General features: G+C 50.3%; 1 protein-coding gene across 1 annotated transcript in view; it reads right to left on the bottom strand.

Moving 5' to 3' along the window:
- Positions 1 to 242: 242 nt before the first annotated feature.
- The window catches only part of xab2 (XPA binding protein 2), a 58,049-nt gene continuing 31,427 nt past the window's right edge, over positions 243 to 26,864 (bottom strand). Inside the window, exons 12-19 of the mRNA XM_038784793.1 lie at positions 26,733 to 26,846; positions 18,703 to 18,865; positions 14,553 to 14,743; positions 12,741 to 12,863; positions 9,025 to 9,196; positions 3,214 to 3,340; positions 1,871 to 1,974; positions 243 to 636 (exon numbers count right to left, since the gene is read on the bottom strand). Of these exons, the coding sequence (XP_038640721.1) occupies positions 575 to 636; positions 1,871 to 1,974; positions 3,214 to 3,340; positions 9,025 to 9,196; positions 12,741 to 12,863; positions 14,553 to 14,743; positions 18,703 to 18,865; positions 26,733 to 26,846 (1,056 nt within the window). The 3' untranslated portion in view covers positions 243 to 574. The remainder of the gene's footprint in view (positions 637 to 1,870; positions 1,975 to 3,213; positions 3,341 to 9,024; positions 9,197 to 12,740; positions 12,864 to 14,552; positions 14,744 to 18,702; positions 18,866 to 26,732; positions 26,847 to 26,864) is intronic.

Raw genomic sequence — 26,864 nt, 5'->3', positions numbered from 1 at the left:
CTGTTGTTTGTGGGGACTTCCCAACAGTAAACTGGCTGCTGCATTTCCTACCACAGTGCCTTCAGTTCAAAGTGTTTCATTGGCTGCAAAGTGCATTGGGGCAGACTGAGCGGGTGGAAGGTGCTTTATAATCGCAAGTCTTTCTTTAACGTTAACAGAGATACGGGTCATCAGACTGAACTGCCGACTGTCTCCCGCACAAAGTATACAAACTGGCGGGTTTGCGTTGTACTGCGTGCTTGTAGATTTTGTAGAATTCGCCTTTATTCATGTAACAGGAATGAGCTTTAAACCCTTAAAGAAACTGGCTCGAGCCAGACATTTATATACATACAGTTTAACGGAAGAGAAAGCCGTGCCACTGCCTGCTCGTGCGGCAGGTATGGCGGGGGGGGGGGGGGGGGGAAATTGGAATACAAGTGGTGGAAGAAATAAATCTTTCTAGCAGTCCAGCCGTTTGCCAGCGAAGGTGTGCTTCAAACAGCACGAACAGGGCATCGGCGTTCCGAACAACAGCGTCCCTTATCAAAGGCGATGGATGATGGGCAGCGATTATTCTCGATGGAGTTTCTGTTCAGTCATCCTTCAGACCTCCAAACACTGCCGAAGGAACCACCTTCTGTTCAAGTGGCACCTCTGAAAATACATGAGCAAAAAAAAAAGTCAGCAAAAGGTTGGGTGGTTTAAATTATTTGAACGTTATCTCAAATCATTTTCAACAAGGTTCCGACACAGTAAGCTCCTGACTCACTAGGCAAGTCCAGGGAGTTCTCGGGTCCGGCTGGGCTGTTTTGGAAATGTTCAAAGTGACGGAAAGACGCAGTTATAAACCTACAGCAGTATCTGGGGTGGGTTGATTATGATATTAATCCCGATTTAAAATAGAATCTACCACACAGGCTTACTTACAAGTAAAAAAGATTCACGGTTCTACTTGCTATTTTTAGATGGCCTTGTGGGGCAGTGGGATGCTTTCCCAGCCTCTGAGCCTGGAGCTCCGTGTTGGGGGTCCCACCCCCAGGACCTTTTGACAGCCCAGGAAGGCTGGTTCATCAAACAGGGCGAAAATAATTCTGACACAGGCCAATGGCGGGCGGTGAGAGCGATGGAAAGAATTCCTGCCGGAGCCTCCACCGTTCACTATCCGCAGCTCCGGAATACACCGTGCACGTAAAAGGGAGCAGGTTGACCCGAGTGGCAGGCACCCCCAAGCATTGTGTGATGTGATGCGCAGGGGAGCATTACTGGCCTTCACAGCTCGGCAATTACAGTCCATCCGCATACGTTCCCAACTGGGATCAATGGATGTCATTCCTGAGGCACTGAGGCCACCGAGAACGGTCACATTATCACCGCACTGAGAAGCAGCTAATGCAGCAGAGAGGAGCAATCGAAGCCGGAAACTTGCTTCTCCGCATGTCTCAGTGTAACATCACAAAAGTTAAATGCTAGTTTTGAAGAACGGGTATGGAGCAATTCTATTTAAGCGATATCTGCACATTCATACATTCAGTCACAGAACTGTGTAGATCAGCTGCTTCAGAGCCCACTACCACTGTTGCAGCAAGGGGAAAACAATCTAGATTGGGATGCAGGAATGAAAACCCAGGCAATGCTTTCAATAGACTGAAACAAAGTGCTTCAGAGCAAAGGAGGGAGGGAGAGGCACCGAGGGGGCAGCTAGGGCAATGGCGAGGGAAGGCAACAGATCGATTTCGAGGTCGCTTTCGAAGACAGTGAGGGAGTTGCAAAGGGGTGGGCGGGAAAAAGGGTTTGCTAAGAGGTCTTAAGTGGAAAGTGGAAGGGCTTCGCCACTCCACCTGCACCCCCTTGGTGATCAGTCTCCACCGATCCTCACACACACACATACCATCTGGTTCATCCCCATCCTCGTCATCGTCATCGTCAATATCAATCTCGTCCGGGTTGGCCTGCTTTGTAAGTTCAGCGAGCTCGTCACGAGACGCGTCGCTCCTGTAATCGAGAGCGTGCAAGTCAACACAGGAGGAAAGTTCAGAGCCCTTTATAGTTCGCACACATTGAGGCTAAATAACCAGGCTAGGCTTTCCGCAGCAAAAAAACAGAAGTAGCAATATGTTAAATTTATTCAAGGCTGAAATTAAGTACGGGGGCCCTGTAAGTCTGGTACTTGCGGCCAAACTGTATTTGGCTATGGTTAGCAGTTCCCCAATAGCGTCTCAAATGGAAAGTTACCTTTGTGAAGAGTACACCGCGATCTGCAGCCATTCAACTCCATTCGTTTACATTAACAGGCGCCGGAATGTGGCGACTAGGGGCTTTTCACAGTAACTTCATTGTAGTGTTAATGTAAGCTTACTTGTGACACTAATAAAGATTATTATTATATTCCATTCTAATAAAACTGCCCACTACCACCTGTAGCTGGAAATAAGGACTGAGCTGAACTCAAACTGTTTAAGAAGAATCAAAGGGGTTTGGATAGATAATAATAATCTTTTATGGTCACACGTATGAAGTTACTGTGAAGAGCCCCTAGTCGCCACATTCCGGCGCCTGTTCGGGTAGGCTGGTACGGGAATTGAACCCGCGCTGCTGGCCTTGTTCTGCATCACTAACCAGCTGTCTAGCCCACTGAGCTAAATGGGAAAGAAGGTGGGAGGAGAGCACAAAGGTTCCAACTTGGGCCGAACTCCATTAGGTCAAACAGGGTACAGACAGAGGACAGCGTGTGTGCAGAACTGCGCAGTCCACCCAAGTATATGGATCGGCATCTCTTCCACAAACATTCGCTCCCTCCACCACCGACGAACAGCAGCAGCCATGTGTACCATCTACAAGATGCGCTGCAGTCACTCTGCAAGGTTCCCGAGACAGCACCATCCAAACCCACCACCACTGCCATCCAGAAGGACAAGGGCAGCAGGTACCTGGGAACCCCACCACCCGAAGCTTCCCCTCCAAGTCACTCACCATCCTGACTTGGAAATAAATCGGCCGTTTCCTTCACTGTCGCTGGGTCAAAAGCCTGGAACTCCCTCCCTAAGAGCACTGCGGGTGTACCTACACCTCATGGACCGCAGCTCACCACCACCTTCTCAAGGGGCAACACCCACATCCGCTGAAGAATAAGAGAAGCTAGATATTCCAGGATGCCCAGCTGACCCGAAAGATGCCAACATTAGCTACAAAGTGGCTCGACCCGCCTCTGATTCTGCCCAAGGCACAGCATACCTGACAAACAGAATTTTGTCTTTGGGTTTGGGCTTTTCCCGCTCAGCCTCTTCCGCTAACTGTTGTGCTTTCTGCTCCAGTAGTTTCATGTCGTCCATTCCACTTTGTCCGGGAGCCAGATCAGACACTGAATAACAAAACGCATGGGGGGATAAAGCCGAGTTTACTTAAAACCTCACACTCTTATGGAACAATTTCAGATTTTTAATTCCTTTTCACGCACAACTCTTACCAGGGCAGGTAACAGAGTAAGCAAATGATTTGGACTGCAAGTTCCCATTGAAAGGCAAAGTCTTGGGTTATTATTCCTTGAAGAATATTTTGTTTCCCCCCCCACACACCGTGCGCTATTACAAATAATATTTACACTGAAAACAAAAATCACACAAAGCTATTTAATTCCAGCAATTCAGGGTAGAGGGCAGGGAACACTGCCAGAATGTACACCAAAACCAATTATTTTATTCAGAAACTGCCTCTTGTGAATCAAAATAAAATAGCAGGCTCATTAACACTTCTGGTGAAGCTCTGGCCAGACGTGCTGCACATTTCCTCTCTGGCCTACACAGCCACACACGGGTCCGTATGGAAAGTGCTGGGCTAGACTGCAGTCAGTGAGCAATCTAGGTGAAAGGGCAAGGCTCGCAGTGCAGGAGGCGTCTGAAAGAGGGGCGATAAAGAGACTCGAGAAGCAGTGATTGGATGCCGAGAGTTTGGGAGCTTGCAAAACATTGGCGGGAGGGATGGCGGGGAATTTCGCAATGTGAGGTGGAATCCCAGAGAATCCCGACAGTGCAGGAGGAGGCCATTCAGCCCATTGAGTCTGCACGACCCTCCGATAGAGCACCTTACCTCGGCCCACTCCCCTGCCCCATTCCCGTAACCCCACCTAACCGGCACAGCTTTGGACACGAAGGAGCAATTTAGCACGCCCAATCTTGGACTGTGGGAGGAAACCGGAGCACCCGGGGGAAACCCACGCAGACACGGGGAGAACAGAATCGAACACCGAGTCACTGGCGCTGTGAGGCATGAGAAAGAATGCGTTGCAATAATAAGATTGCGCCTTCAACACGTTATAGAGCGGCTCGTCAACATGCAGAGCACCTTGGGCGGGAATGCCCCCCCCCCATCCCAAACGGGCTGGGGACCGCCTTGGCAGATCAGGAATATCCTGCCAGAGGTATGGCCAGAAAATCCAGCCCCTTGCAGCGGTTTGACAGCACACGGTAACATAGTGGTTATCGGATTTATCCAAAGGTCTTGGCGAATGGTTCTGTGGCAAATCACACCACAGGAGCTGAATGACATAGCTTCATCAATCGTGAATTAACAATCTACGATTGATAATGGTGACATTACGGGAATGTCGTAAAAACCCATCCGGTACACCGATCTCCTTTAGGGAATGAAGCGCTCCCCAGGTCTGGTCAATATGTGACTCCGGTCAATGTGGGTGACACCCGACTGGCCTCTGAAATACCTTAACGAGCCACTCAGCTGTATTCCGAGGAAATTGTGAAGGGAAGTTGGACCTTTTTAATCTTTGAAAGGTGGTGTCCGGAGGATGGGCAAGATTGTAAACGGTGTGCAATGGCAAATCTGGAAAATTACTCGGAGGAGGGCAAGGGCAGTTAAGGGCAAATTCAGGGCTGATCTCAGGAAGTGCTTTGTAGCAACACGTGGAACAGACTAACTGCTGAGCGGGAGCTGAAAACACCAACACCAACTGGGCATGGCAAAGGGGTTAGGCTATAGGTTCAGCCTGGACTGGATCACAGGGCCCTGCATCATTTGTGACTGTGCTGCGGACTGAGGGGTGACATCCATCACTTGCTTCCAGTAGTTCAATCGCTCGGTCACTTTACAGGCAGCCGCTGGACATCTTTTTTTTTTTAAATAATTTTTATTGAAATTTTTCGATACAAACATTTACCCCTACTACATTTTAAATTATAACACAACAAATCCCCCCTGGAAAATCCTCCCCCCCCTCCCCCGCGCGCCCCCCCCCACCCTCCCCCCCCCCCCCCCCCCCTCGCGCACACCCCCCACCCTCCCCCTCCCCCCCCCCCCCCCCCGCGCTACCAGTCTAGCAACCAAACCGTTTTTCCCTTTCTGCCGATGGCCTCGGGCAGTCATTGCCCGCGACCCCCCGCTGACGTGCTCCCTTCGTTGCTATCCCCCCCCCCCCCTCCTTTTCCCCCCCCCCCTTTCTCCCCGGGTTGCTGCTGTTTCGGCCTCCAGTTCCTATCTCTGATCCAGAAAGTCAAGGAAGGGCTGCCACCGCCGGAAGAACCCCTGTACCGACCCTCTCAGGGCGAATTTGATTCTTTCCAATTGGATGAAGCTTGCCATGTCGTTTAACCAGGTGTTAACACTTGGTGGCCTTGTGTCCCTCCACTGAATCAAGATCCTTCTCCGAGCTACCAAGGACGCAAAGGCCAATATTCCGGCCTCCCCTGCCTCCTGTACTCCTGGCTCCACCCCAACCCCAAAAATCGCTAGCCCCCACCCTGGTTTGACCCTGGTTCCCACCACTCTCGATACCGTCCCCGCCACCCCCTCCCAGAACTCTTCCAGTGCCGGGCACATCCAGAACATATGTACATGGTTCGCAGGGCTTCCCGAACACCTAACACACCTGTCCTCACCCCCGAAGAACCGACTCATCCTAGTCCCCGTCATATGGGCTCTGTGCAGCACCTTAAATTGGATGAGGCCCAACCTTGCGCACGACGACGACGAATTGACCCTCTCTAAGGCATCCGCCCATGTCCCATCTTCTATCTGCTCTCCCAGCTCCGCTTCCCACTTGTCTTTCAGCTCCTCTATCGATACCTCCTCCACCTCCTGCATTATTTTGTAGATGTCCGAGACCTTCCCTTCTCCGACCCAGACCCCTGACAGCACCCTATCACTCACCCCTCTATCGGGAAGCAAGGGAAATCCTTCCACCTGTCGTCTGGCAAATGCCTTCACCTGCAGGTATCTAAACGTGTTCCCCGGGGGGAGCTCAAATTTCTCCTCCAGCTCTCCCAGGCTCGCAAACCTCCCCTCTATGAACATGTCCCTCAGTTGCCTGATGCCCGCCCTGTGCCAGCTCTGGAATCCCCCGCCAGTGTTCCCCGGGACAAATCTATGGTTCTCTCTCAGTGGCGCCGCCATCAAACCCCCCACTTCCCCCCTGTGTCGCCTCCACTGCCCCCAGATTTTCAGGGTGGCCGCCACTACCGGACTCGTGGTATACCTTGTGGGGGGGAGCGGCCATGGTGCCGTTACTAGCGCCCCCAGGCTTGTATTGCCGCAGGACGCCCTCTCCATACGTTTCCAAGCTGCCCCCTCCCCCTCCATCACCCACTTGCGCACCATCGATGCGTTCGCCGCCCAGTAGTATCCGGAAAGATTGGGTAGCGCTAATCCTCCCCTGTCCCTACTCCGTTCCAAGAAAATCCTTCTCACTCTAGGGGTGCCATGTGCCCACACATAGCCCATAATGCTGCTAGTTACCTTCTTGAAGAAGGCCCTGGGGAGAAAGATGGGCAAGCACTGAAACAGAAACAAGAACCTCGGGAGGACCGTCATTTTGACTGACTGCACCCTCCCTGCTAGCGACAGCGGTACCATGTCCCACCTCTTGAACTCCTCCTCCATCTGCTCCACCAGCCTTGAAAAGTTCAGCTTGTGGAGGGTCCCCCAGTTCCTTGCCACCTGCACCCCCAAGTACCTGAAGCTCTTTACTGCTCTCTTAAAGGGGAGCCGCCCAATTCCCTCCCCCTGATCTCCCGGGTGTATCACAAAGACCTCACTTTTACCCACATTTAATTTATATCCCGAAAAGTCCCCAAACTCCGCTAGTATTTCCATTACCTCCGGCATTCCCCCTTCCGGGTCCGCCACATATAACAACAAATCATCCGCATAGAGTGATACCCGATGTTCCTCCCCTCCCCTTGTCAGTCCTCTCCACCCCCCTGAACCCCTCAGTGCCATCGCCAACGGTTCGATCGCTAATGCAAATAGTAAGGGGGATAGGGGGCATCCCTGCCTGGTACCTCGATGGAGCCCAAAATACTCTGACCTCCTCCCGTTTGTAACCACACTCGCGATCGGGGCCGAATACAGCAGCTTCACCCACTTGATAAATCCCTCCCCAAACCCAAACCGTTCCAGCGTCTCCCACAGGTATTCCCACTCCACCCTATCGAATGCCTTCTCCGCATCCAGTGCTACCACTATCTCAGCCTCCCCCTCCACTGCTGGCATCATAATCACATTCAACAGTCTCCGGACATTTGTGTTAAGTTGTCGTCCCTTTACGAACCCCGTCTGGTCCTCATGGATTACCCCTGGCACACAATCCTCTATTCTGGTTGCCAGGACCTTTGCCAACAGTTTGGCATCTACATTCAAGAGGGAGATAGGCCTGTAGGACCCGCACTGTACAGGGTCTTTGTCCCGCTTCAGGATCAAGGAGATCAGGGCCTGTGACATTGTCGGGGGCAGAACCCCCCCCTCTCGCGCCTCATTGAAGGCTCGCACCAGCACTGGACCCACCAAGTCCACATACTTCTTATAAAATTCCACCGGGAACCCATCCGGCCCCGGCGCCTTCCCCGCCTGCATCTGGCCTATCCCTTTAACTAGCTCCTGCAGCTCTATCGGCGCCCCCAGCCCCTCCACCCGTTCCTCCTGGACCTTTGGGAACCTCAATCTATCGAGGAAGTTCTCCATTCCCCCCCTCCTCCTGGGCGGCTCAGACCGGTACAATTCCCTGTAGAAATCCCTGAAGACCCCGTTCACCTCTTGCCCCTTCTGCACTACGTTCCCTCCCTTCTCTCTCACTCCCCCAATCTCTCTGGCTGCATCTCGCTTGCGCAGCTGGTGTGCTAGCATCCTGCTCGCCTTTTCCCCGTACTCATAGACCGCGCCCTGTGCCCTTCTCCATTGCGTCTCCGCCTTCCTAGTGGTCAGTAGGTCAAACTGGGCCTGTAAACTGCGCCGCTCCCTCAACAGCCCCTCCTCTGGTGTCTCCGCATATCTCCTGTCCACTTCTATAAGTTCCCCCACCAGTCTCTCCCTCTCCTGCCTCTCCTTCCTTTCTCTGTGTGCCCTTATGGAGATCAGCTCTCCTCTGATCACTGCTTTCAGGGCCTCCCAGACTACCCCCACCTTCACCTCGCCCGTGTCGTTCGTGCCCAGATATCTCTCAATGCCCTTCCGGACCCTTCCGCACACCTCATCGTCCGCCAGCAGCCCCACATCCAGGCGCCACAACGGGCGCTGGTCCTGTGCTTCCCCCAGTTCTACCTCTACCCAGTGTGGTGCATGGTCCGAAATCGCAATGGCCGAGTACTCCGTGTCCTGCACTCTCGAAATCAGCCCCCTGCTCAGTACAAAAAAGTCTATTCTGGAGTACACCCTGTGGACGTGGGAGAAAAAAGAATACTCCCTCGCCCTTGGCCTGCCAAATCTCCAAGGGTCTACCCCCCCCATCTGCTCCATGAACCCCCTTAGCACCTCTGCCGCTGCCGGCCTCCTATTCGTCCTGGAACTCGATCTGTCCAGCCCAGGGTCGAGCACTGTATTGAAGTCCCCCCCCATGATCAGGCCCCCTGCCTCCAGACCCGGAATGAGGCCCAACAGGCGCCTCATAAAGCCCGCGTCATCCCAATTCGGGGCATACACATTCACCAGCACCACATTCTCTCCCTGCAGCCTACCCTTCACCATCACGTACCTACCCTCCTTATCTGCTACCACCTGCGCCGCCACGAGCCGCTGGACATCTTAACTGTGGCCCTAGCTCACCTGTACCCGTAGCGTTGGTGGAGGCTTTCAACATCTGTGAGGACATAAAGTTGACCTGGGTGTTGTACGTGGCCTGCACGCTACGCTTAATCCGTAGCATCTCCCGAATGGTGTCTTCATTGCCATGGCGGATCTCAAATTCCTTCCACATCTGCCAGAAAGATGGCGTTATCTGAAAGCAAAGAGAGAGTTAAACAGAGGAAATCTGTTGGGATCTGAAAACCGCTCGACGTATTGAACCATTCCCACCTTTTAAAACAACTGAATATAGAAACCAATTCCGATATGTATTTAAAAATCAATCGCTCACCCCCACAACTTCAACCAGAATGGTTACAGCAAACATACGAACAAAAAAAAAAACAGGAGTGGGCCATTCAGCCCCTCGATCCTGCCCCACCATTTAATAAGATCATGGGAGATCTGATAGCAACCTCAAATTTGCATCCCGCCTGACCCCTGGTAACCCATCACCCCCTTGCTTACCAAGAATCTATCCGCCTCTGCCTTCAAAATATTCACAACTTCGCTTCCACCATCTAGTCAGGAAGAGAGGGACAAAGACACACCACCCTTGTGTCATGGGAATGTCCCTTTCAGGACTGTCTTGTCTTCTCAAATGGTTGCAGTGATGTCATTGTGTGGGTGGAGCTGGGCTGTGGCTCTGGTTTTTACTTTCGTTTTGAGCTGGAAGCTGTTTGGGGCTCCGAGCTGTACTTTCAGTTTTGAGAGTTGGAAGCTACATTCAGACAAAAGAAGGCTTCTCTGGTCTCTCTGCATGTTAAAAAGGTGTCTCCAGATCACTTGATAACTTCAAAGTAAAACCTGTTTTCTGTAAGGAATTCAAACCTACTGTTTTGAGAAAAAAGGGTGTTTTGCTTTATGGATGTTGTTACTTGGGTAAAAACAGTAAAGGGAAGTCATTAAGGGTTAAATATAGAGTAGTGTGTGGGGTAGTTATGTTTGTAGTTGATAAAATGCTTACTGTGTGTTTATAAAATGTTAACTGAATTTGTAGAATAAACTGTTTTTGATTAAAAGTGCTTAAGGCCTCTGTTGAATACAACCTGGAAAGTAGGCCCCTGTGCTCATCAAAACCAAAATCTATAAACAGTTGTGGGTCAGGTGAAAGCCACGATGTACTTTGGTGTTCTCTAAACCTGACCCATAACACTTGGAGTGAAAAGGTTTTGCCTCATCTCCATTTAAAATGATTATTTTTAAAGAGCGACCTCTCCTCAGTTCTAGATTCTCCCACAAGAATGGCGATTGAATCTGCATCCACCGCATCCTCAGGCAGTCAGATTCCAGATCCTAAACACGCACCACCGAAAAAGATTTTTCCTCATGTAGCCATTGCTCCCTTTGTCAACTGATGTAAATCCGTGCACTCCTCATTATTTCCAACAATCGGAACAGCTTCTCCCGATCTGTCCCGATCCCTCAGAATTTTGAACACCTCTCGTCAAACCTCCTCTCCTCCGAGAACAGCCCCAGCTTCTCCAATTTATCTACAACTTCCTCCACTGGAATCAATTCTTGTGAGCCCTTTCTGCACCCTCCCTAATGCTTTCGCACCATCAGTAAAGTATGGTACCTAGTACAGGCTGTTTCTCAGGAGGGCAGGATGGGAGAAACCTGGGAGGGTTGTGGGTGATCTACTTCTGTGAACATGCTGCTTGTTTTAGAGTAGAGTATCCACCCTGGGATCACAGAGCTCGGAGCAGTGTGAGTACTTACCCTGGGATCACAGAGCTCGGAGCAGTGTGAGTACTTACCCTGGGATCACAGAGCTCGGAGCAGTGTGAGTACCTACCCTGGGATCACAGAGCTGGGAGCAGTGTGAGTACCTACCCTGGGATCACAGAGCTGGGAACAGTGTGAGTACCTATCCTGGGATCACAGAGCTGGGAACAGTATGAGTACCTACCCTGGGATCACAGAGCTCGGAGCAGTGTGAGTACCTACCCTGGGATCACAGAGCTGGGAAGAGTGTGAGTACCTACCCTGGGATCACAGAGCTGGGAACAGTGTGAGTACTTACCCTGGGATCACAGAGCTCGGAGCAGTGTGAGTACTTACCCTGGGATCACAGAGCTGGGAACAGTGTGAGTACCTACCCTGGGATCACAGAGCTCGGAACAGTGTGAGTACCTACCCTGGGATCACAGAGCTGGGAAGAGTGTGAGTACCTACCCTGGGATCACAGAGCTGGGAACAGTGTGAGTACCTACCCTGGGATCACAGAGCTGGGAAGAGTGTGAGTACCTACCCTGGGATCACAGAGCTCGGAGCAGTGTGAGTACCTACCCTGGGATCACAGAGCTGGGAAGAGTGTGAGTACCTACCCTGGGATCACAGAGCTGGGAACAGTGTGAGTACCTACCCTGGGATCACAGAGCTCGGGGCAGTGTGAGTACCTACCCTGGGATCACAGAGCTGGGAACAGTGTGAGTACCTACCCTGGGATCACAGAGCTCGGAGCAGTGTGAGTACCTACCCTGGGATCACAGAGCTGGGAGCAGTGTGAGTACCTACCCTGGGATCACAGAGCTGGGAACAGTGTGAGTACCTACCCTGGGATCACAGAGCTCGGAGCAGTGTGAGTACCTACCCTGGGATCACAGAGCTGGGAGCAGTGCGAGTACCTACCCTGGGATCACAGAGCTGGGAAGAGTGTGAGTACCTACCCTGGGATCACAGAGCTCGGAGCAGTGTGAGTACCTACCCTGGGATCACAGAGCTCGGAGCAGTGTGAGTACCTACCCTGGGATCACAGAGCTCGGAGCAGTGTGAGTACCTACCCTGGGATCACAGAGCTGGGAAGAGTGTGAGTACCTACCCTGGGATCACAGAGCTGGGAAGAGTGTGAGTACCTACCCTGGGATCACAGAGCTCGGAGCAGTGTGAGTACCTATCCTGGGATCACAGAGCTGGGAACAGTGTGAGTACTTACCCTGGGATCACAGAGCTCGGAGCAGTGTGAGTACCTACCCTGGGATCACAGAGCTGGGAACAGTGTGAGTACTTACCCTGGGATCACAGAGCTGGGAACAGTGTGAGTACCTACCCTGGGATCACAGAGCTGGGAACAGTGTGAGTACTTACCCTGGGATCACAGAGCTGGGAGCAGTGTGAGTACTTACCCTGGGATCACAGAGCTGGGAGCAGTGTGAGTACCTACCCTGGGATCACAGAGCTGGGAGCAGTGTGAGTACTTACCCTGGGATCACAGAGCTGGGAACAGTGTGAGTACCTACCCTGGGATCACAGAGCTGGGAACAGTGTGAGTACCTACCCTGGGATCACAGAGCTGGGAACAGTGTGAGTACTTACCCTGGGATCACAGAGCTGGGAGCAGTGTGAGTACCTACCCTGGGATCACAGAGCTGGGAGCAGTGTGAGTACTTACCCTGGGATCACAGAGCTGGGAACAGTGTGAGTACCTACCCTGGGATCACAGAGCTGGGAACAGTGTGAGTACCTACCCTGGGATCACAGAGCTGGGAACAGTGTGAGTACCTACCCTGGGATCACAGAGCTCGGAGCAGTGTGAGTACCTACCCTGGGATCACAGAGCTGGGAACAGTGTGAGTACCTACCCTGGGATCACAGAGCTGGGAACAGTGTGAGTACCTACCCTGGGATCACAGAGCTCGGAGCAGTGTGAGTACCTACCCTGGGATCACAGAGCTGGGAAGAGTGTGAGTACCTACCCTGGGATCACAGAGCTGGGAACAGTAGGAGTAAATGGATCGGGCCCGATCAATTTCACCCAGCTTGCATTCCATATCAGAGAATCGCAGACACATATCCCGGGCATGTTCATCTGGCAACACCTGTAATTAAAAAAAAATATCTTACCAACACATCTACAAACCCAGAATCATCACAGTCAAAATCTCCTGACAAATACACAGGGAACTGTGCACTGTGAACCCTCTCCCACGTCACATCCCGTTAATAAGACACACCATCCTACGCTATCACCACAGCACTGCTAATCTGCTCATCACAAAGCTCGATAGGATCCCCGAGGGATATCTTGAAAAGCACTTCAAAAGGTACAGCATTTGTGACCGGTGGGGGAAGCACACATAACAATTAGATTTAAGCAGAGAGCGAGGGTGGCATTGTGGCGCAGCGGTTAGCACTGCTGCCTCACGGCGCTGAGGACCCGGGTTCAATCCCGGGTCACTGTCCGTGTGGGGTTTGCAAATTCTCTCCGTGTCTGCGTGGGTCTAAACCCCCCCCCCCCCCCCCCCCCACCACGACCCAAAGATGTGCAGTGCAGATGGATTGGCCACGCTAAATTGCCCCTTACTTGGAAATTTACATACGTCAATCAAGTCACCCCCTCACTCTTCTAATGGAAGCAAGCCCAGTCTGCCCAACCTTCCCTCATAAGACAACCCGCTCAGTCCAGGTCCACAACAACATGGGTATGAGGGCCAGGAGTAGGCCCATCGAGCTTGCTCCGCCTTTAAATAAGATCAGGGCTGGCCTAACTGTGCCCTCAATTCCATTCCCTCGTCTGCCCCCTTTGATCGGCTCCCTTGTCAATCAAAAATCATACTCAGCCTTGAATACATTCAACGACCCCAGACTCCACTGTTCTGTGAGGAAGAGAATTCCAAAAATTAACAACAGCCCTCAGAGAAGAAATTCCTCCTCATCCCCGACTTTATAGGAGACCCCTCATCATTAAACTGGGCCCTCCTCATCCTGGACTCCCCCAAGACGGGAAATATCCTCACAGGAACCACTCTGTCAAGCACTCCCCACATGATTTTAGATATTTCAATAAGATCCCTTCTCATTCTTCTACACTCCAGTGGATCGAGGCCCAGTCTGCTCAACCTTTCTTCATTAAGACACCATCCCGGGAATCGTCCTGTAAACCTCTCAAGTGCTTCCATAACACCATAGGACAAAGGAGCAGAATTAGGCCACTCGGCCCATCGAGTCTGCTCTGCCATTCAATCAAGGCTGATATTTTCTCATCCTCATTCTCCTGCCTTCTCCCCATAACCCCTGATTAATCAAGAACCTATCTGTCTCTGTTTTAAAGACACTAAGACCATAAGACATAGGGTAAGAGACAATGCAAGTATGTCCCTTCTTACGCCAGACCAAAGCTGTCTACAGGACTCTAGGCGAGGTCTCACCAATGCCCTGTAGAGTTGCAGCTAGACTTTCCGATTTTTATACTCCACCCCCTTGCAATAAAGGCCAATGTTACATTTTCCAACTAGTCAACACAATTTAGTTGCCGTGGTTACAATGCGATACCCTCCACAGTGCGGGCTCTCAGCAGTGCACTCCAATCAGCTGGAATGCCAGGAGTCATCCATTCTGCTTTACCACTGCCGCAACATTTGAACGCAGGCTCCGCTCCAACCTAAACATTGCCCGCACCTTCTGCACTCCGGCTGAATGACAAAAACCAACAAACGTCGAGCTGGGCCCGGCCTATCCTGAACATCACACCCAAATGGGAATGAGAAATGAACAGAAGCTTCCTGTACCTCAATCGCCCTCTCGTAGATACCCCGCGTGTGGGTAACTCCGTAGATTTCGGCAGCCCGTTTAATATAGATGTTGTACATCTCGTACTGCTCCAACGATTCGACCGCCTTTGTCGCTCGTTCGTACACAGCCATGGCATGTCGGGCTAGACCGTACTCCTCCTCCAGCTTGGCATACAGCAGGTAGATAGCTGCAAAGGATAAAGATTACAGGTGAATAAGGATGACCGATCAGTCGTGGTATTGCTCATATTTGGCACGCTCACCTGCTCAGCCAGAAGACATAGAAATAAAAATGCTGGGGATCTACAATTATTTGCAATCAGATATATGTATCGAGCAAGTCGGCACGGTGACACAGTGGTTAGCACTGCTACCTCACAGCGCCAGTGTCCCGGGTTCGATTCCGGCCTCAGGTCACTGTCTGTGTGGAGTTTTCACGTTCTCCCTGTGTCTGTGTGGGTTTCCCCCGATCCAATGTTGTGCAGGTTAGGTGGATTGGCCGTGCTTTAAAAATTGCCCCTCAAGTGTCCAACAGGTAGGTGGGGTTATGGGGATAGGGCGGGGGAGCGGGCCTTGGTAGGGTGCTCTTTCGGAAGGTCAGTGTAGACCCGGTGGGCCGAATGGCCTCATTCTGCATGGTAGGGATTCTGTGATATGATTCCGTGAACTCGGATCTGGCTTGGGAGTGGGAAGAACACAACGACTTGCATTTATATAGCACCTTAAACAACCTAACCTTTACAGCCAGCAAAGGGCTGTTGAGGGGTAGCCACTGTTTGAACTCGACAAACAAACATGGCAGCCCATGGGTGCACAGCAAGCTCCCACAATCAGCAATGTGGTAACGCCCAGATGATCTGTCCTGGTGAATAGGTGGCCCAAAAGGAGAGAGAAAACACGGACTTCCTCTCCAATCACCCTTCAGGTTTCATGTTGGATTCCATGGATTAGGGATGACCTGGAAGAGAAAACCTCCACTGGGATGCTAATGGCTAAGTCACATATTGTTCACGACTAACGCATACTTTAACAACCCACAATTAGCAGGTAACACTTGATTAACTAGTAACTAGACCTGGATTAGGTAACTCCCAGCTTTGTGACAACCTGTCCAGCAGCTAACTAAAAGTGCACCCGGTCACGGGGCAGGATGGTTCCAAATATAAACACTCGATCGTGTAGTTACAATCAAAATTGTACTGCCTGATTGATCTAAAGGTTTGCATTACTGTGAATGGGATTGTGAACGACTAAAACACAAATGGAAATGGAATCGGGTGTCGGAAGTCCAGTGTGGGGATGAACTGCAAGTTTCTGATGTTCCAGAAGAGGGTGTGAAGGCGAACCATCTCTGGATGCTACAGACAGACACGAGAATCCGAGGGGAGATAGAACAAAATATGAAGGAAGGCAGGGGAGAGCAAGAGAATGTAAGCTGTAATAGAACAGCATCAGGAGCAAGGCATGAAATGCATGGTTTTTGTTATTGAAAAATCTAGCTGTATTTACAAGTTGGAGGTCCTGTGGGGCAGTGGGTTAGCGTCCCTGCCTCTGAGCCAGACGCTCCGGGTTCAAGTCCCACCCCAGGACTTGATGGCCAAGGAAGGTATATTTATACACGTGGCCAAAGAGCCAAAGACCTTCAAATTCATTCCAACAGATGCCAATTGCAGGTGGTTAAAGCGGGAGGGATTCCTGGTCATAGATCATAGAATTTACAGTGCAGAAGGAGGCCATTCAGCCCATCGAGTCCGCACCGGCCCCTGAAAAGAGCACATCACCTAAGCCACACCTCCAGCACATCCCCATAACCCCACCTAACCTTTTTGGACACTAAAGGGCAATTTATCGTGGCCAATCCACCTAACCTGCACATCTTTGGGCTGTGGGAGGAAACCGGAGCACCCGGAGGAAACCCACGCACACACGGGGAGAACGTGCAGACTCCTCGCAGGCAGTGAACCAAGCCGGGAATCGAACCCAGGTCCCTGGCGCTGTGCAGCAATAGTGCTAACCGCTATGCTACCGTGCTGCCATGTGATAGAAAGAAAGCTAAAACCTCTATCCTCACTATCCACTGCTCCAGGCCACAGCGTGCATGTAAAACATTTGTGTTGTCAGAGCAACTTGGGACACCTTTGGGGGGATGGCCAGGGTTGGTCAGACCATGCCAACAGCACCGGGCTCGATCGCCGGCCTGGCAGAGGTGGACTCGGGATCTGCCTCCCCGCCCTGCTCGTGGTGGAGATCGTGGCGCTGTGGGGCAGTCCTGGCTTCAGGCAGAGAACGGCAGAAGAAGCTGGTTTACAAGTCAAGGGGGGAAAAAAAAGTCAAAACCATGAGAATGGGGAGCGAGGTCCCCAGGAGAGGAGCCCGGGGTCAGTTCTTCATGCAAGGGGCAGCGTGGAGCTCTCTCCCACAAAAAGCTGACGGTGCTAGAGCAACTAATAACATCTAAATCGCAATGATGTGGAGATGCCGGTGTTGGACTGGGGTGAGAATGAGAAATTGGCGAGACCATGGAGACGCTGCGACAACGAATGAACGGACATCGTGCGACAAACACCAGGCAGGAATGTTCCCTTCCAGTCGGGGAACACTTCAGCAGTCAAGGGCATTCAGCCTCTGATCTCCGGGTAACCGTTCTCCAAGGCGGCCTTCAGGATGCGCGACAACGCAGAATCGCTGAGCAGAAACTTATAGCCAAGTTCCGCACACGAGTACGGCCTCAACCGGGACCTGGGATTCATGTCGCATTACATTCACCCCCCACCATCTGGCCTGGGCTTGCGAAATCCTACCAACTGTCCTGGCTTGAGACAATTCACACCTCTTTAACCTGGGATTACCCCTCTCTCTGGATCTGTAAAGATTCAATTACCTGCAAATGCTCGCATTCAAACATTGTCTGGCATCTTTGAATTTGCCTATATAAATGTTTCTGGAACATACCTCTTCATTCACCCGAGGAAGGAGAAGTGCTCCGAAAGCTAGTGTTTGAAACAAACATGTTGGACTTTAACCTGGTGTTGTAAGACTTCTTACTGTGATCTAAATCGCAGATTGATAAAGAGTTTTGCGAGATGCGGTTATTGAAGGAAATGGAGCCAAGGCAGATACACTGAGTTAAGATACAGCCATGATCTCATCGAATGGTGGAATAAGTTCAAGGGGCTGAGTGGCCTAATTCTGTTCCAATGTAATGAATGCAGATAACATGGGAGGTACAAGATTAGGACAAAGGGCTGAAGAATGCAGTCACCGTCTCAGACTAGAAGCTTTGTCACCCTTACGATATGGTGCTGAACAGTTCCAAACACAAGGCAGAATGATTACCCACCACAGGTCAGAAGGGGCTCGCTGCAGATTGTTAGCACATTTCAAAAGTTTTGTTGGGAATCTGAAACACAGTTCGGAACCTTCCAATCAAGGCTGGGTACGCAGAATCAGTCCTATTGCCAGGGGCCAGGCTTACTGCCTGAACTCAGTAATGGGGTGGGCATGTGTAGCTCATCCAAATCTTACAACTAATCTACAATTTTATACCAGCAAAACTTCTCACTGTAATAGAACATAGAACAGTACAGCACAGAACAGGCCCTTCGGCCCTCGATGTTGTGCCGAGCAATGATCACCCCACTTAAACCCACGTAACCCGTACACCCGTAACCCAACAATCCCCCCATTAACCTTACACTACGGGCAATTTAGCATGGCCAATCCACCTAACCCGCACATCTTTGGACTGTGGGAGGAAACCGGAGCACCCGGAGGAAACCCACGCACACACGGGGAGGACGTGCAGACTCCACACAGACAGTGACCCAGCCGGGAATCGAACCTGGGACCCTGGAGCTGTGAAGCATTGATGCTAACCACCATGCTACCGTGAAAAAGCAAAATGCCCCGCCAGTTTTTTTTTTTTGAAGCCTACGAGATTATGGTCACATCTAGAGAATTGGTCACAAATTGGGAGCAAAAGCTAAACGAAAAAAATAATTGACGTTTTTGTGGAATTCTCTGGAAACGCTTTTTGCAGAGGCTGGGAGTGTTCACTGGCCGTGTTTCATTGCAAAGGGCTTCAATCGGGTTGCTGACCGCAACCTTGAACGACAAGAGTCAAAAGGTCAAGTTTGTAAGGACTAACTTTTGGCAAATTTCGGTGGACATCTGTCAAGAGCTTGTTCAAAGAGGTCGCGCGCCCGTTCGAGTTTCTTCCCACCGTACCGATCGATGAATTTGGTGAGGTAAGTGTTCCAAATGTCATACACATTGGGCCACCTGAATAGGGCGATCCCTCTCTCGTAAGCCTGCAAAAACAAAGCAGAGTTGGGTTACGCAGGGTGGAGACCCATCCGCGCCGTTAGTTGACGAACCGCGAGATACTGAGCCACACGGACCAGCCCGATCCTCCCACTGGACGCTGGTAACTGAGCTCAGCGGAGGAGGCACTGCAAATGGCGTCACACTGGGCTCTGCAGGAAGAAAGGCAAGCCGGTCTTCTTGCATCCAATTGCCACACAAGTTACCATAAAGGTGTTGAGCGAACCATTGACTTGCGTCAGAAAATGTCCGTCCAGGGAACAGCAGGACTGGCCCACTCTGATGCTACCCCAGTCAAAGCCTGGCCAAACACACCATGCACGCTAAAACATCGGTTTACATTGAACGTAGGGGACAGAAACTGGCAATTCAACCCAATTGATCCATGCTGGTGTTACGTTCCACACGGGTCTTCTCCCACCCCTCCTCATCTTATGCTATCAAGTTATTTCTACTCTTTTTTTCCTCATGTGCTTCCTCTTAAATGGTCTCCCTGATGCTCTACCCATGGCCTGTTGCAATGCCCCAAGGCAAAATAGAGGGGCAGGCTTCTGCAGCCAACATAAAATATTTCCCCTGTGCTCACAGTTTAGCAATCGAATTATTATGTACAACAACCCAAAGAACTCATTGGCCGGTCATAACAGAGCAATGTCAAGTTGTGTTGGCTTATCCCGAATAGGAATAATGGGTTGAATGGCCTCCTTTTGTGGTGTCAGTAAGGTAAAGTCGCCATTGACCCAGATGACCATTGGCTGCCTTCCTCTGAGGGGGAGAGCTGACTGGTGGCGAGTTGACCTGAGAGTCACCGCACCTCGGAGGAGGGACAAGGTTGAGAAGGCGGGGCCTTGGTGAATGACCTCAGCCAGTACAGGGGATTGAACCCGCGCTGTTGGCCTCGCTCTGCATCCTGAACCAGTTGTCCAGACAAGTGAGCTAAACCGGCTTTTGTGGTGTATGGTTCTCCCCTCAACAGTGTCGCAACAGAAATCAGAATGTCAAGTCTTCCAGGCATTGTGATTTTAATCAAATAATGGATGTTGTGAATCAAAAACTAGCGTCAAGCCTGCAGTTCCACAAAGTTCCTGCTCACAGGATTAATATAAATCAAAAAAAACAGAAAGTGCTGGGGAAAAACTGGAGAGAGAAACATAATTAACGTTTCCAGTCTCTTCTTCGGAACGGAAGAAATTTAGAAATGTGATGGATTTTATGCTGTTGACCAAGGGCGGGTAGAACAAGTCAGGGATAAGTCAGAGGGCAGGTTAAGTTAAACGACAATGCTGCCATGGGACAAGTGGCAAAGAGGATGGTAATGATAATGTAAAAGAAACAAAGAATTGGGAAAGAGTGAGTGTGAATAGCAGAATAAAGGTCAGCACTGTCTGAAAGCAAAATAGCAGAGTGGGCTCACAGCAGGATAAAAGTTCAGTGCTGTTTGCAAACAGAAATTATGAGAATAAGTTACAGGCTGGGACTGGGGAGGGGGCGGGACATCAAAATGAAGGACAGAGTCTGAAGTGGCTGAGCCCGATGTTGGGTCCAGAAGGCTGTAAGGGCCCAATCGGATGACGAGCTGCTGTCCCTCCAGTTTCCACTGGAAGACTAACTTAATGAACTGGAGTTTAAACCGGTTTGTCGAAAAGAATTGAGGTGGTAATCAGAAACGTTGGGGTGGGGGAGGTGGACCCTGCCTAGTGATGTTGCCCAACCGTCCGTTCCAGTCTCCTCAAGTCTACTCATAAGTAACATGCAGCAAAGTATTTCTTGACCGCACTAACACATTGGAGTAAAGGAGTCGGGAAGTCTTGCTGCAACCGGACAAGGTACCGGTGAGACCACATCGGGAGTACGGTGAGCAGATCTGATGTCCTTATTTGGGGAGAGATATCAGGTGGGATGCTCCGGTTCCCCCAGCCGCCTGTTTCTCGGCGGCGCGGCATTCGATGCCTGTGGGATTCTCTCTTCCCGCCGCTTGTCAAGGGGTTTTCCCATTGAAGACCCCCCCCTCCCACGCCGCTGGGAAACGGTTGTCCGCTGCCGTCGGGAAAAGAGAATGCCAACGGCCGCTGAATTCCGGCCTCATCTCACTGGAGGCGGTCCAGAGAAGGTTCACTGGGATGATCCCTGGTTTGGAGGTGATCTCATTTAAACACATAGGATTCTTAAGGGGTTTGATAGGGTAAATGCTGAGAGGATGTGTCCCCTCATGGGGGACCAGAGGGCATCGTCTCAGAATAAAGGGGGGGGGGCAATATAAGATTGAGATGAGGAGGAATTTCTTCTCTGAGCGTTGAGTCTTTGGAACCCCTTGCCACAGAGAGCTGTGGGGACAGAGTCCTTGTGGATATTTAAGGCTGAGATAGATTCTTGATCAGTCAGGGAATCAAGTGTTACGGAGAAAGGGCAGAAGTGGACATGAGGAATGTTGGATCAGCCATGATCCTATTGAATGGCGGAGCAGGCTTGAGGGGCTGAATGGCTTAATCCTGTTCCTATTTCTTATGGTCTTATGCAGTAAAGTATTTCTTGACCATAGTGCTTTGTATTATACACTTTTAAAGCTTTTTTGCTAGAATTCATTCCTCAACATTGCAAACATAGTGATAGCAGCTATTCAGCCCTTAAGCTTGTTCTATCATTTAATTACCGTTTTACTGTATCTTAACTCCAATTAACCGCCATAGATTTATAACATTTCATATTCCTGCCTAACAAAAAGCTACCCACCTCACTTCAAAATGTTCCAATTGAGTTTGACTGGACAGCTTCTTTTGGGGAACAGGTTTCTGATTTCCAATACACCTCGATATCAGAACTGCTTCCTAGAATCATCCCCAACTCTAATCTTAAGGTTCTTTCCCCCCATTGTTCTGGGCTCCCCCACTGTTGGGATTTACACACTCCCCCTGGTTATGCGTGGCTGGCTAGTCATACACCGTTTGGCTTCTGTTGCAGACATCCAAGTACAAGATGCAGGAGTGAGTGAAAATTCGCTTGTGCCAGATCCAACATGAACCCAAAAACAGAAATGAGCCTCCCACAAAAGGAGCCACACATTAGATTGTAAAATATCAAATGCCAGGGCATGATGCGCAAACTGCAGCCTAACCTCAGGGAGTGATGGTGGTCAGATATTACTCCAGTTTTGCATTTTGAGCCAAACCACCTGATTCTCTGATTAGATCACTGGCTTTGTGTAGCATGGCATGTCCCTGTGTAGTTACAGGATCTGTTCTCTAAGCTAGTGACCTGGTTAGCCCCGAGCATATCAGAATTTACATATGAAGAGGGTGGCATAAGTTGCAGCGTCCTGAATCATGTTCGGTTCACCGGTGGACAACTGCTCAGGTTTTCCGCCAGGCATGAGGACGACTCCTACTCCGGTCTCTGCCATGTGTCTGGGTACGGCCTGGAAGCACGTGGGGCAGGATGTCTCAACGGGATAGTGGGGTCCGGAGCACAGGATCTGCTTCCTTTCCTGTCCGTCTCTGCCGCCTCATCGTTAAGCCGCTGTGACTCTAAGCGTCACGCAGCTTGATGGAAACGTGGTCGCCATTTTGAACGATTGGCAGCTCCCCAGACCCAGTTATTAATGGCAATACAGCTGCGTTTCAGGGAGAGCTTTAGAGCGTCTTTACAGTGTTTTTAATTTAGTCCCTCTCCTGCAACACTGGCCATTTGAGAGAACAGGAACTGACAGCGTTGGTGGGTGGATTGGGAAACTCTTTTTGGCTATTCACCCTAACCCGATCGACCCCGTCACAAACGATTACTGGAACGGTATCAATTCAGGCTTCAATAACTGTTGTTTCAAGGAGCCAACATCTCACCTTTTGCATAAGTGAGAAAGTGACCATGTAGCCGAGGTGTGCAAGGGTACAGGGAAAAAGGAAGGGAAACGGCATTAAATCATAATGCTTGTTTGGAGAGCCAGAGCAGACACTATGGGCCGAATGGCCTCCCTCTGCGCCCTAACCATTCTGAGACTGTGTGGAAAAACTCAGCCTGTAAATTGCGACCTCGGTCGTTCTGATCTAAATTTGTTAACGGGGCAACATTCTAGAGACAATGTCAAGAAAAGGACACAGACAAAATGAATAACGCTTTGCCACATGGTCCAAGAACTGGAAGAGAAGTCAGAGCTGAGGGCAAATCTTTGGAACAGAATTTTTGGTTTTGCCAGCAATTGTTAGTCAGCATCATGGAGCAACAATGAACTGCCCATTGTCTGCACGTCTGGCTTCTGCTTACACTATTAGTATAATCTCTTTGCAACACTCAATGCAAAACTGGGCGGCAGAGGGGGCCAGGAAGTAAAATAAGCAAATAAATTGTTCCATTGTGCCCTGATAAACCTGATCAAAACCAAAACAGGTCGCTTTTTTCCAGCTTCTGATTAAATATAGACATTCACAGACACCAGGAAATGGAGCAAACAGCAGGGTCACAGTGCCAGGGGTACAGCTACCCACAGATTACATCCAGCCAGTGTTGACAGCTGTTAGATGGGGCAAATAGCCCATGGACAATGGGAACTTCCACCTTATCCAGCTGTCCCAATTTGTTGCCCTGCCAACCAAGGAAGGCAGCAACATGGACCCTGAGGGGCCAGCAGGGAGAATTCAGAGCTGTGCTTTGAGGTGGAGCTTTGCGAAAAGATTTTCAGATACAATTATTGAGGCTGCTCCATTTTCTGACAATGAAGCTCGCTCCCAAAAGCTGCACCTTTACTGGGTATGCAGGATTGGAAACCACACCTATACCCAGCCCAACAGGTCAACTATTTGAACCAAGTACTTAAAATCATAGAATCCCTACAATGCAGGAGGCCATTCAGCCCATCGGGACTGCACCAGCCCTTGGAAACAGCACCCTACTTTCAGCCCATGTTTATATATATCCCCATAACCCCACCTACCCTTGTAGACAGTAAGAGGCAATTTACCACGGCCAATCTACCTAACCTGCACATCTTTGGACTGTAGGAGGAAACCAGAACACCCGGAGGAAACCCACGCAGACACCGGGTGAACGTGTGAACTCCACAGTTACCCAAGGCCGGAATTGAACCCGGGTCCCTGGAGCTGTGAAGCAGCAGTGCTAAACTATTGTGTCACCGTGTACTTGTGGAATGCTGAGCCCAGTCCTGTCCCAATCTGTCCACACACACATGGGTCACTGAATAGGAATTTGGGTCCCTGGACTATTTTCGCCCTCAACCTTAACTATAAGCAGCACTGTGGGCGCACACATACCATACAGACTACAGCAGTTCAACAAAGCAGCTCATCACAACCTTTCCAAGAGGAAGTTAAAACACTTACCTCCTAGATGTTTATAAATATCGTGGTTAGCTATACATCAGGGTTCTCGAGATACATTCAAGCATGAAGGGGAATGAAAATAAACAATCCAGACATCTGGCAGTCTGGAAGCTATTACCCAGCTACTAAAAGCTACTTATTTCTCTTTGAAAGTGTGGATGCGTGGTAGATCAAAAGATCGGAGGAGGTTTAAAGCCTTGTGTGTTCTGGCTTTCTACGAAGTTACAGCTGCTGCTTTCTACACTTCTGTCTTGAGGCAGTAAGCGACAGGTAAGTGAAAAAGCAGATATTTTTCACGGTTTCTGCCTGGACTGTTCTCTAACTTCCAGGCAAGGGTCTATGACATGGAAGGGAGGGGTCTTGGCTATGGGCAGTCTGATGGGGGCAGTGGGATCTGATGGGGGGGCTGGGGCATGTGCAGTGGTTGCATTGTGGGGGTGGACCCGCCGATGGACTTTGGGGGAACCTACGTTACGTACTTACCCACTTGACCATCTATGGGGTCCACCGCGTCAGGTCCACATTGAAAAGTGAAGTACAAGTGAAGCCCGGTCGAGAGGGCTGGTGCATCACAGAGGCGTGGAGAATCGGGCTTCACATTACCCATTTGCATCTTCCCACGGGCGTGGGATGAGTAGCTCGCTGCCGCCATTGGCGGAGCCCGGAGCATCGGAATGGGATTGGTGCCCGACGCCAATTCTCCGCCGCATCGGAAACTCCGCTACCAGCGGCAGAGAATACACCCTGTATCTCAGCCTAATCAGGCTGGAGGATGACAAACAATATGTGGGAAGCAGATGGGATGGCAAGGTCAGCATTCGTTGGCCATTCCTAATGCTCTAGAATTGAGTGGCTCGCTAGGACTTTTCAGAGGGGCAGTTAAGAGTCGACCACATTGCTGTGGATCTGGAGTCACATGTAGGCCAGACCGGGTAAGGACGGCAGATTTCCTCCCCTAACGGGCATCAGTGAACCAGATGGGTTTTTCCAACAATCGATGATAGTTGGACGGTCACAATTACTGAGACTAGCTTTATATTTTAGATTAATAACAGCACTTCCCCTAACATGACGGGTACAAAACTAATCCGGAGAAACCGAAAGAGAAAAATTCTCAGGTACTCAGAATTCAAACTGGATTTTGTTTTCACTCAAATAAATTAAATCATACGATTTGAATCAAGCAAACCAATAGCTCAACGCAGTCGGGAGTTAATTGAAATTTCAGGTAATTTAAGTTGAACAAATATGAAATAAGAGGAAACGATACTTTCCCACCAGTTGTGGGATAGCGGGCAGCACTCTCACCTCTTAGTTAGACGGGCATTGGCTCAAACCCCAGGCTAAAGGCACGAGGCGGAAGTTTAAATTGACAACTTCAAGTGCCGAGCTGAGGGACTGCTGCACTGTTGTGGCAGAGACACAGGGAACAAAACTGTAGCCTTCCTGATTGCTGTGATTCAGCTTAACAATGGGCAGCTCATTTGCGCATTGCACCATCAGTTTGGGGGGGGGGGGGGGGGAGCAAACGTAATATGTTCAAATGTGCGGCTCTGTTTTGATTTACCCATCAACACATCAAGGAGCAGGAAGTGCAATTTTACAGGATATATCAAGCATGACGCTGCACATAATGACAAACTCAGCATCATTAAACCATCATTGCTTTCAATTGAAGAGTTGCTAGGAAACGGCAATAAAAATGTGTACGAGGGCAAGAGACATAACGTTTAATATTGGAGGCAAACTGAGTTAATTTGCTTTGTCAGTTTCTGGATCATGTGTATTGACATTTAAAAGGCAATTTGGGTGCCTGATTGCTGTTTCTTCCTCTGACATGAACATCACAAAGACTATAAAGTGCTGAGGTAAATCTGTAATGAATGTGGATTTATGACGTTTGCATCCTCCTGTGCCTCAATTTGCTTCAGAACTTGGATAGCTTATATTCCAACGCTGCAGTTACAATGCCCCAGACGCATCTTGTCTGAGCATCGGACTACCCTTAGACACCAAGCTATGAGGTAATGGGGGGGTGATGTATTTTTAGCAGAGGGATCAACTCCAACTTGCCAGGAGCAGCAAGGTTCAACACGATTGTTACTATAGCCCACCACTGTGAATTCAGCGCTAAATGTGCTGTGATAAATGTTTCCCTTCTAGCTTTCCCGGAAACACCGTCTTGGTTTGTATGGACCTATCATGCCACGGGCCCTGTGGCTATTGTCTTGTCAAACTTCAGACAACGGGGACTGGCAAACTACCCACCGCGCAAAAACATTCCATGCTTCTCACAATGGCCGGGGTCCCTTCTTTCAGGAGTCTCAGGAACGAAGCCAATCTCTTTCCGAAATCGCCTGGGCATTCTCCCGTCTTGGCCCACAAGCCAACAGTGTTTGAAACTCCAAAGGAACAACCCCTACGCACAATTTTAAAAATCATTACGGGCCCGACACTTCTGCCAAAACGGAACTGCCTTGCCCAGCGCGGCAAAGATGCAAAAACAGAGAGGGAAGCAGTGACGCACCTTGAAGCTTTCTTCAAAGTAGTTATGCTCCTCCAGGAACATGGCGTAATTGATGATGATTTGAGGTGTGGCAATTCGGAGATCTATAATTCTGTCGTACACTGCCTTCGTGGACTGGTTTGAAAATAAAGT

The sequence above is a fragment of the Scyliorhinus canicula genome, chromosome 25, assembly GCF_902713615.1.
Source record: "Scyliorhinus canicula chromosome 25, sScyCan1.1, whole genome shotgun sequence".
NCBI lineage: Eukaryota > Metazoa > Chordata > Chondrichthyes > Carcharhiniformes > Scyliorhinidae > Scyliorhinus > Scyliorhinus canicula.
Note: the sequence above shows the minus strand (reverse complement) of the source record. Positions and strands in the feature narration are given on the sequence as shown.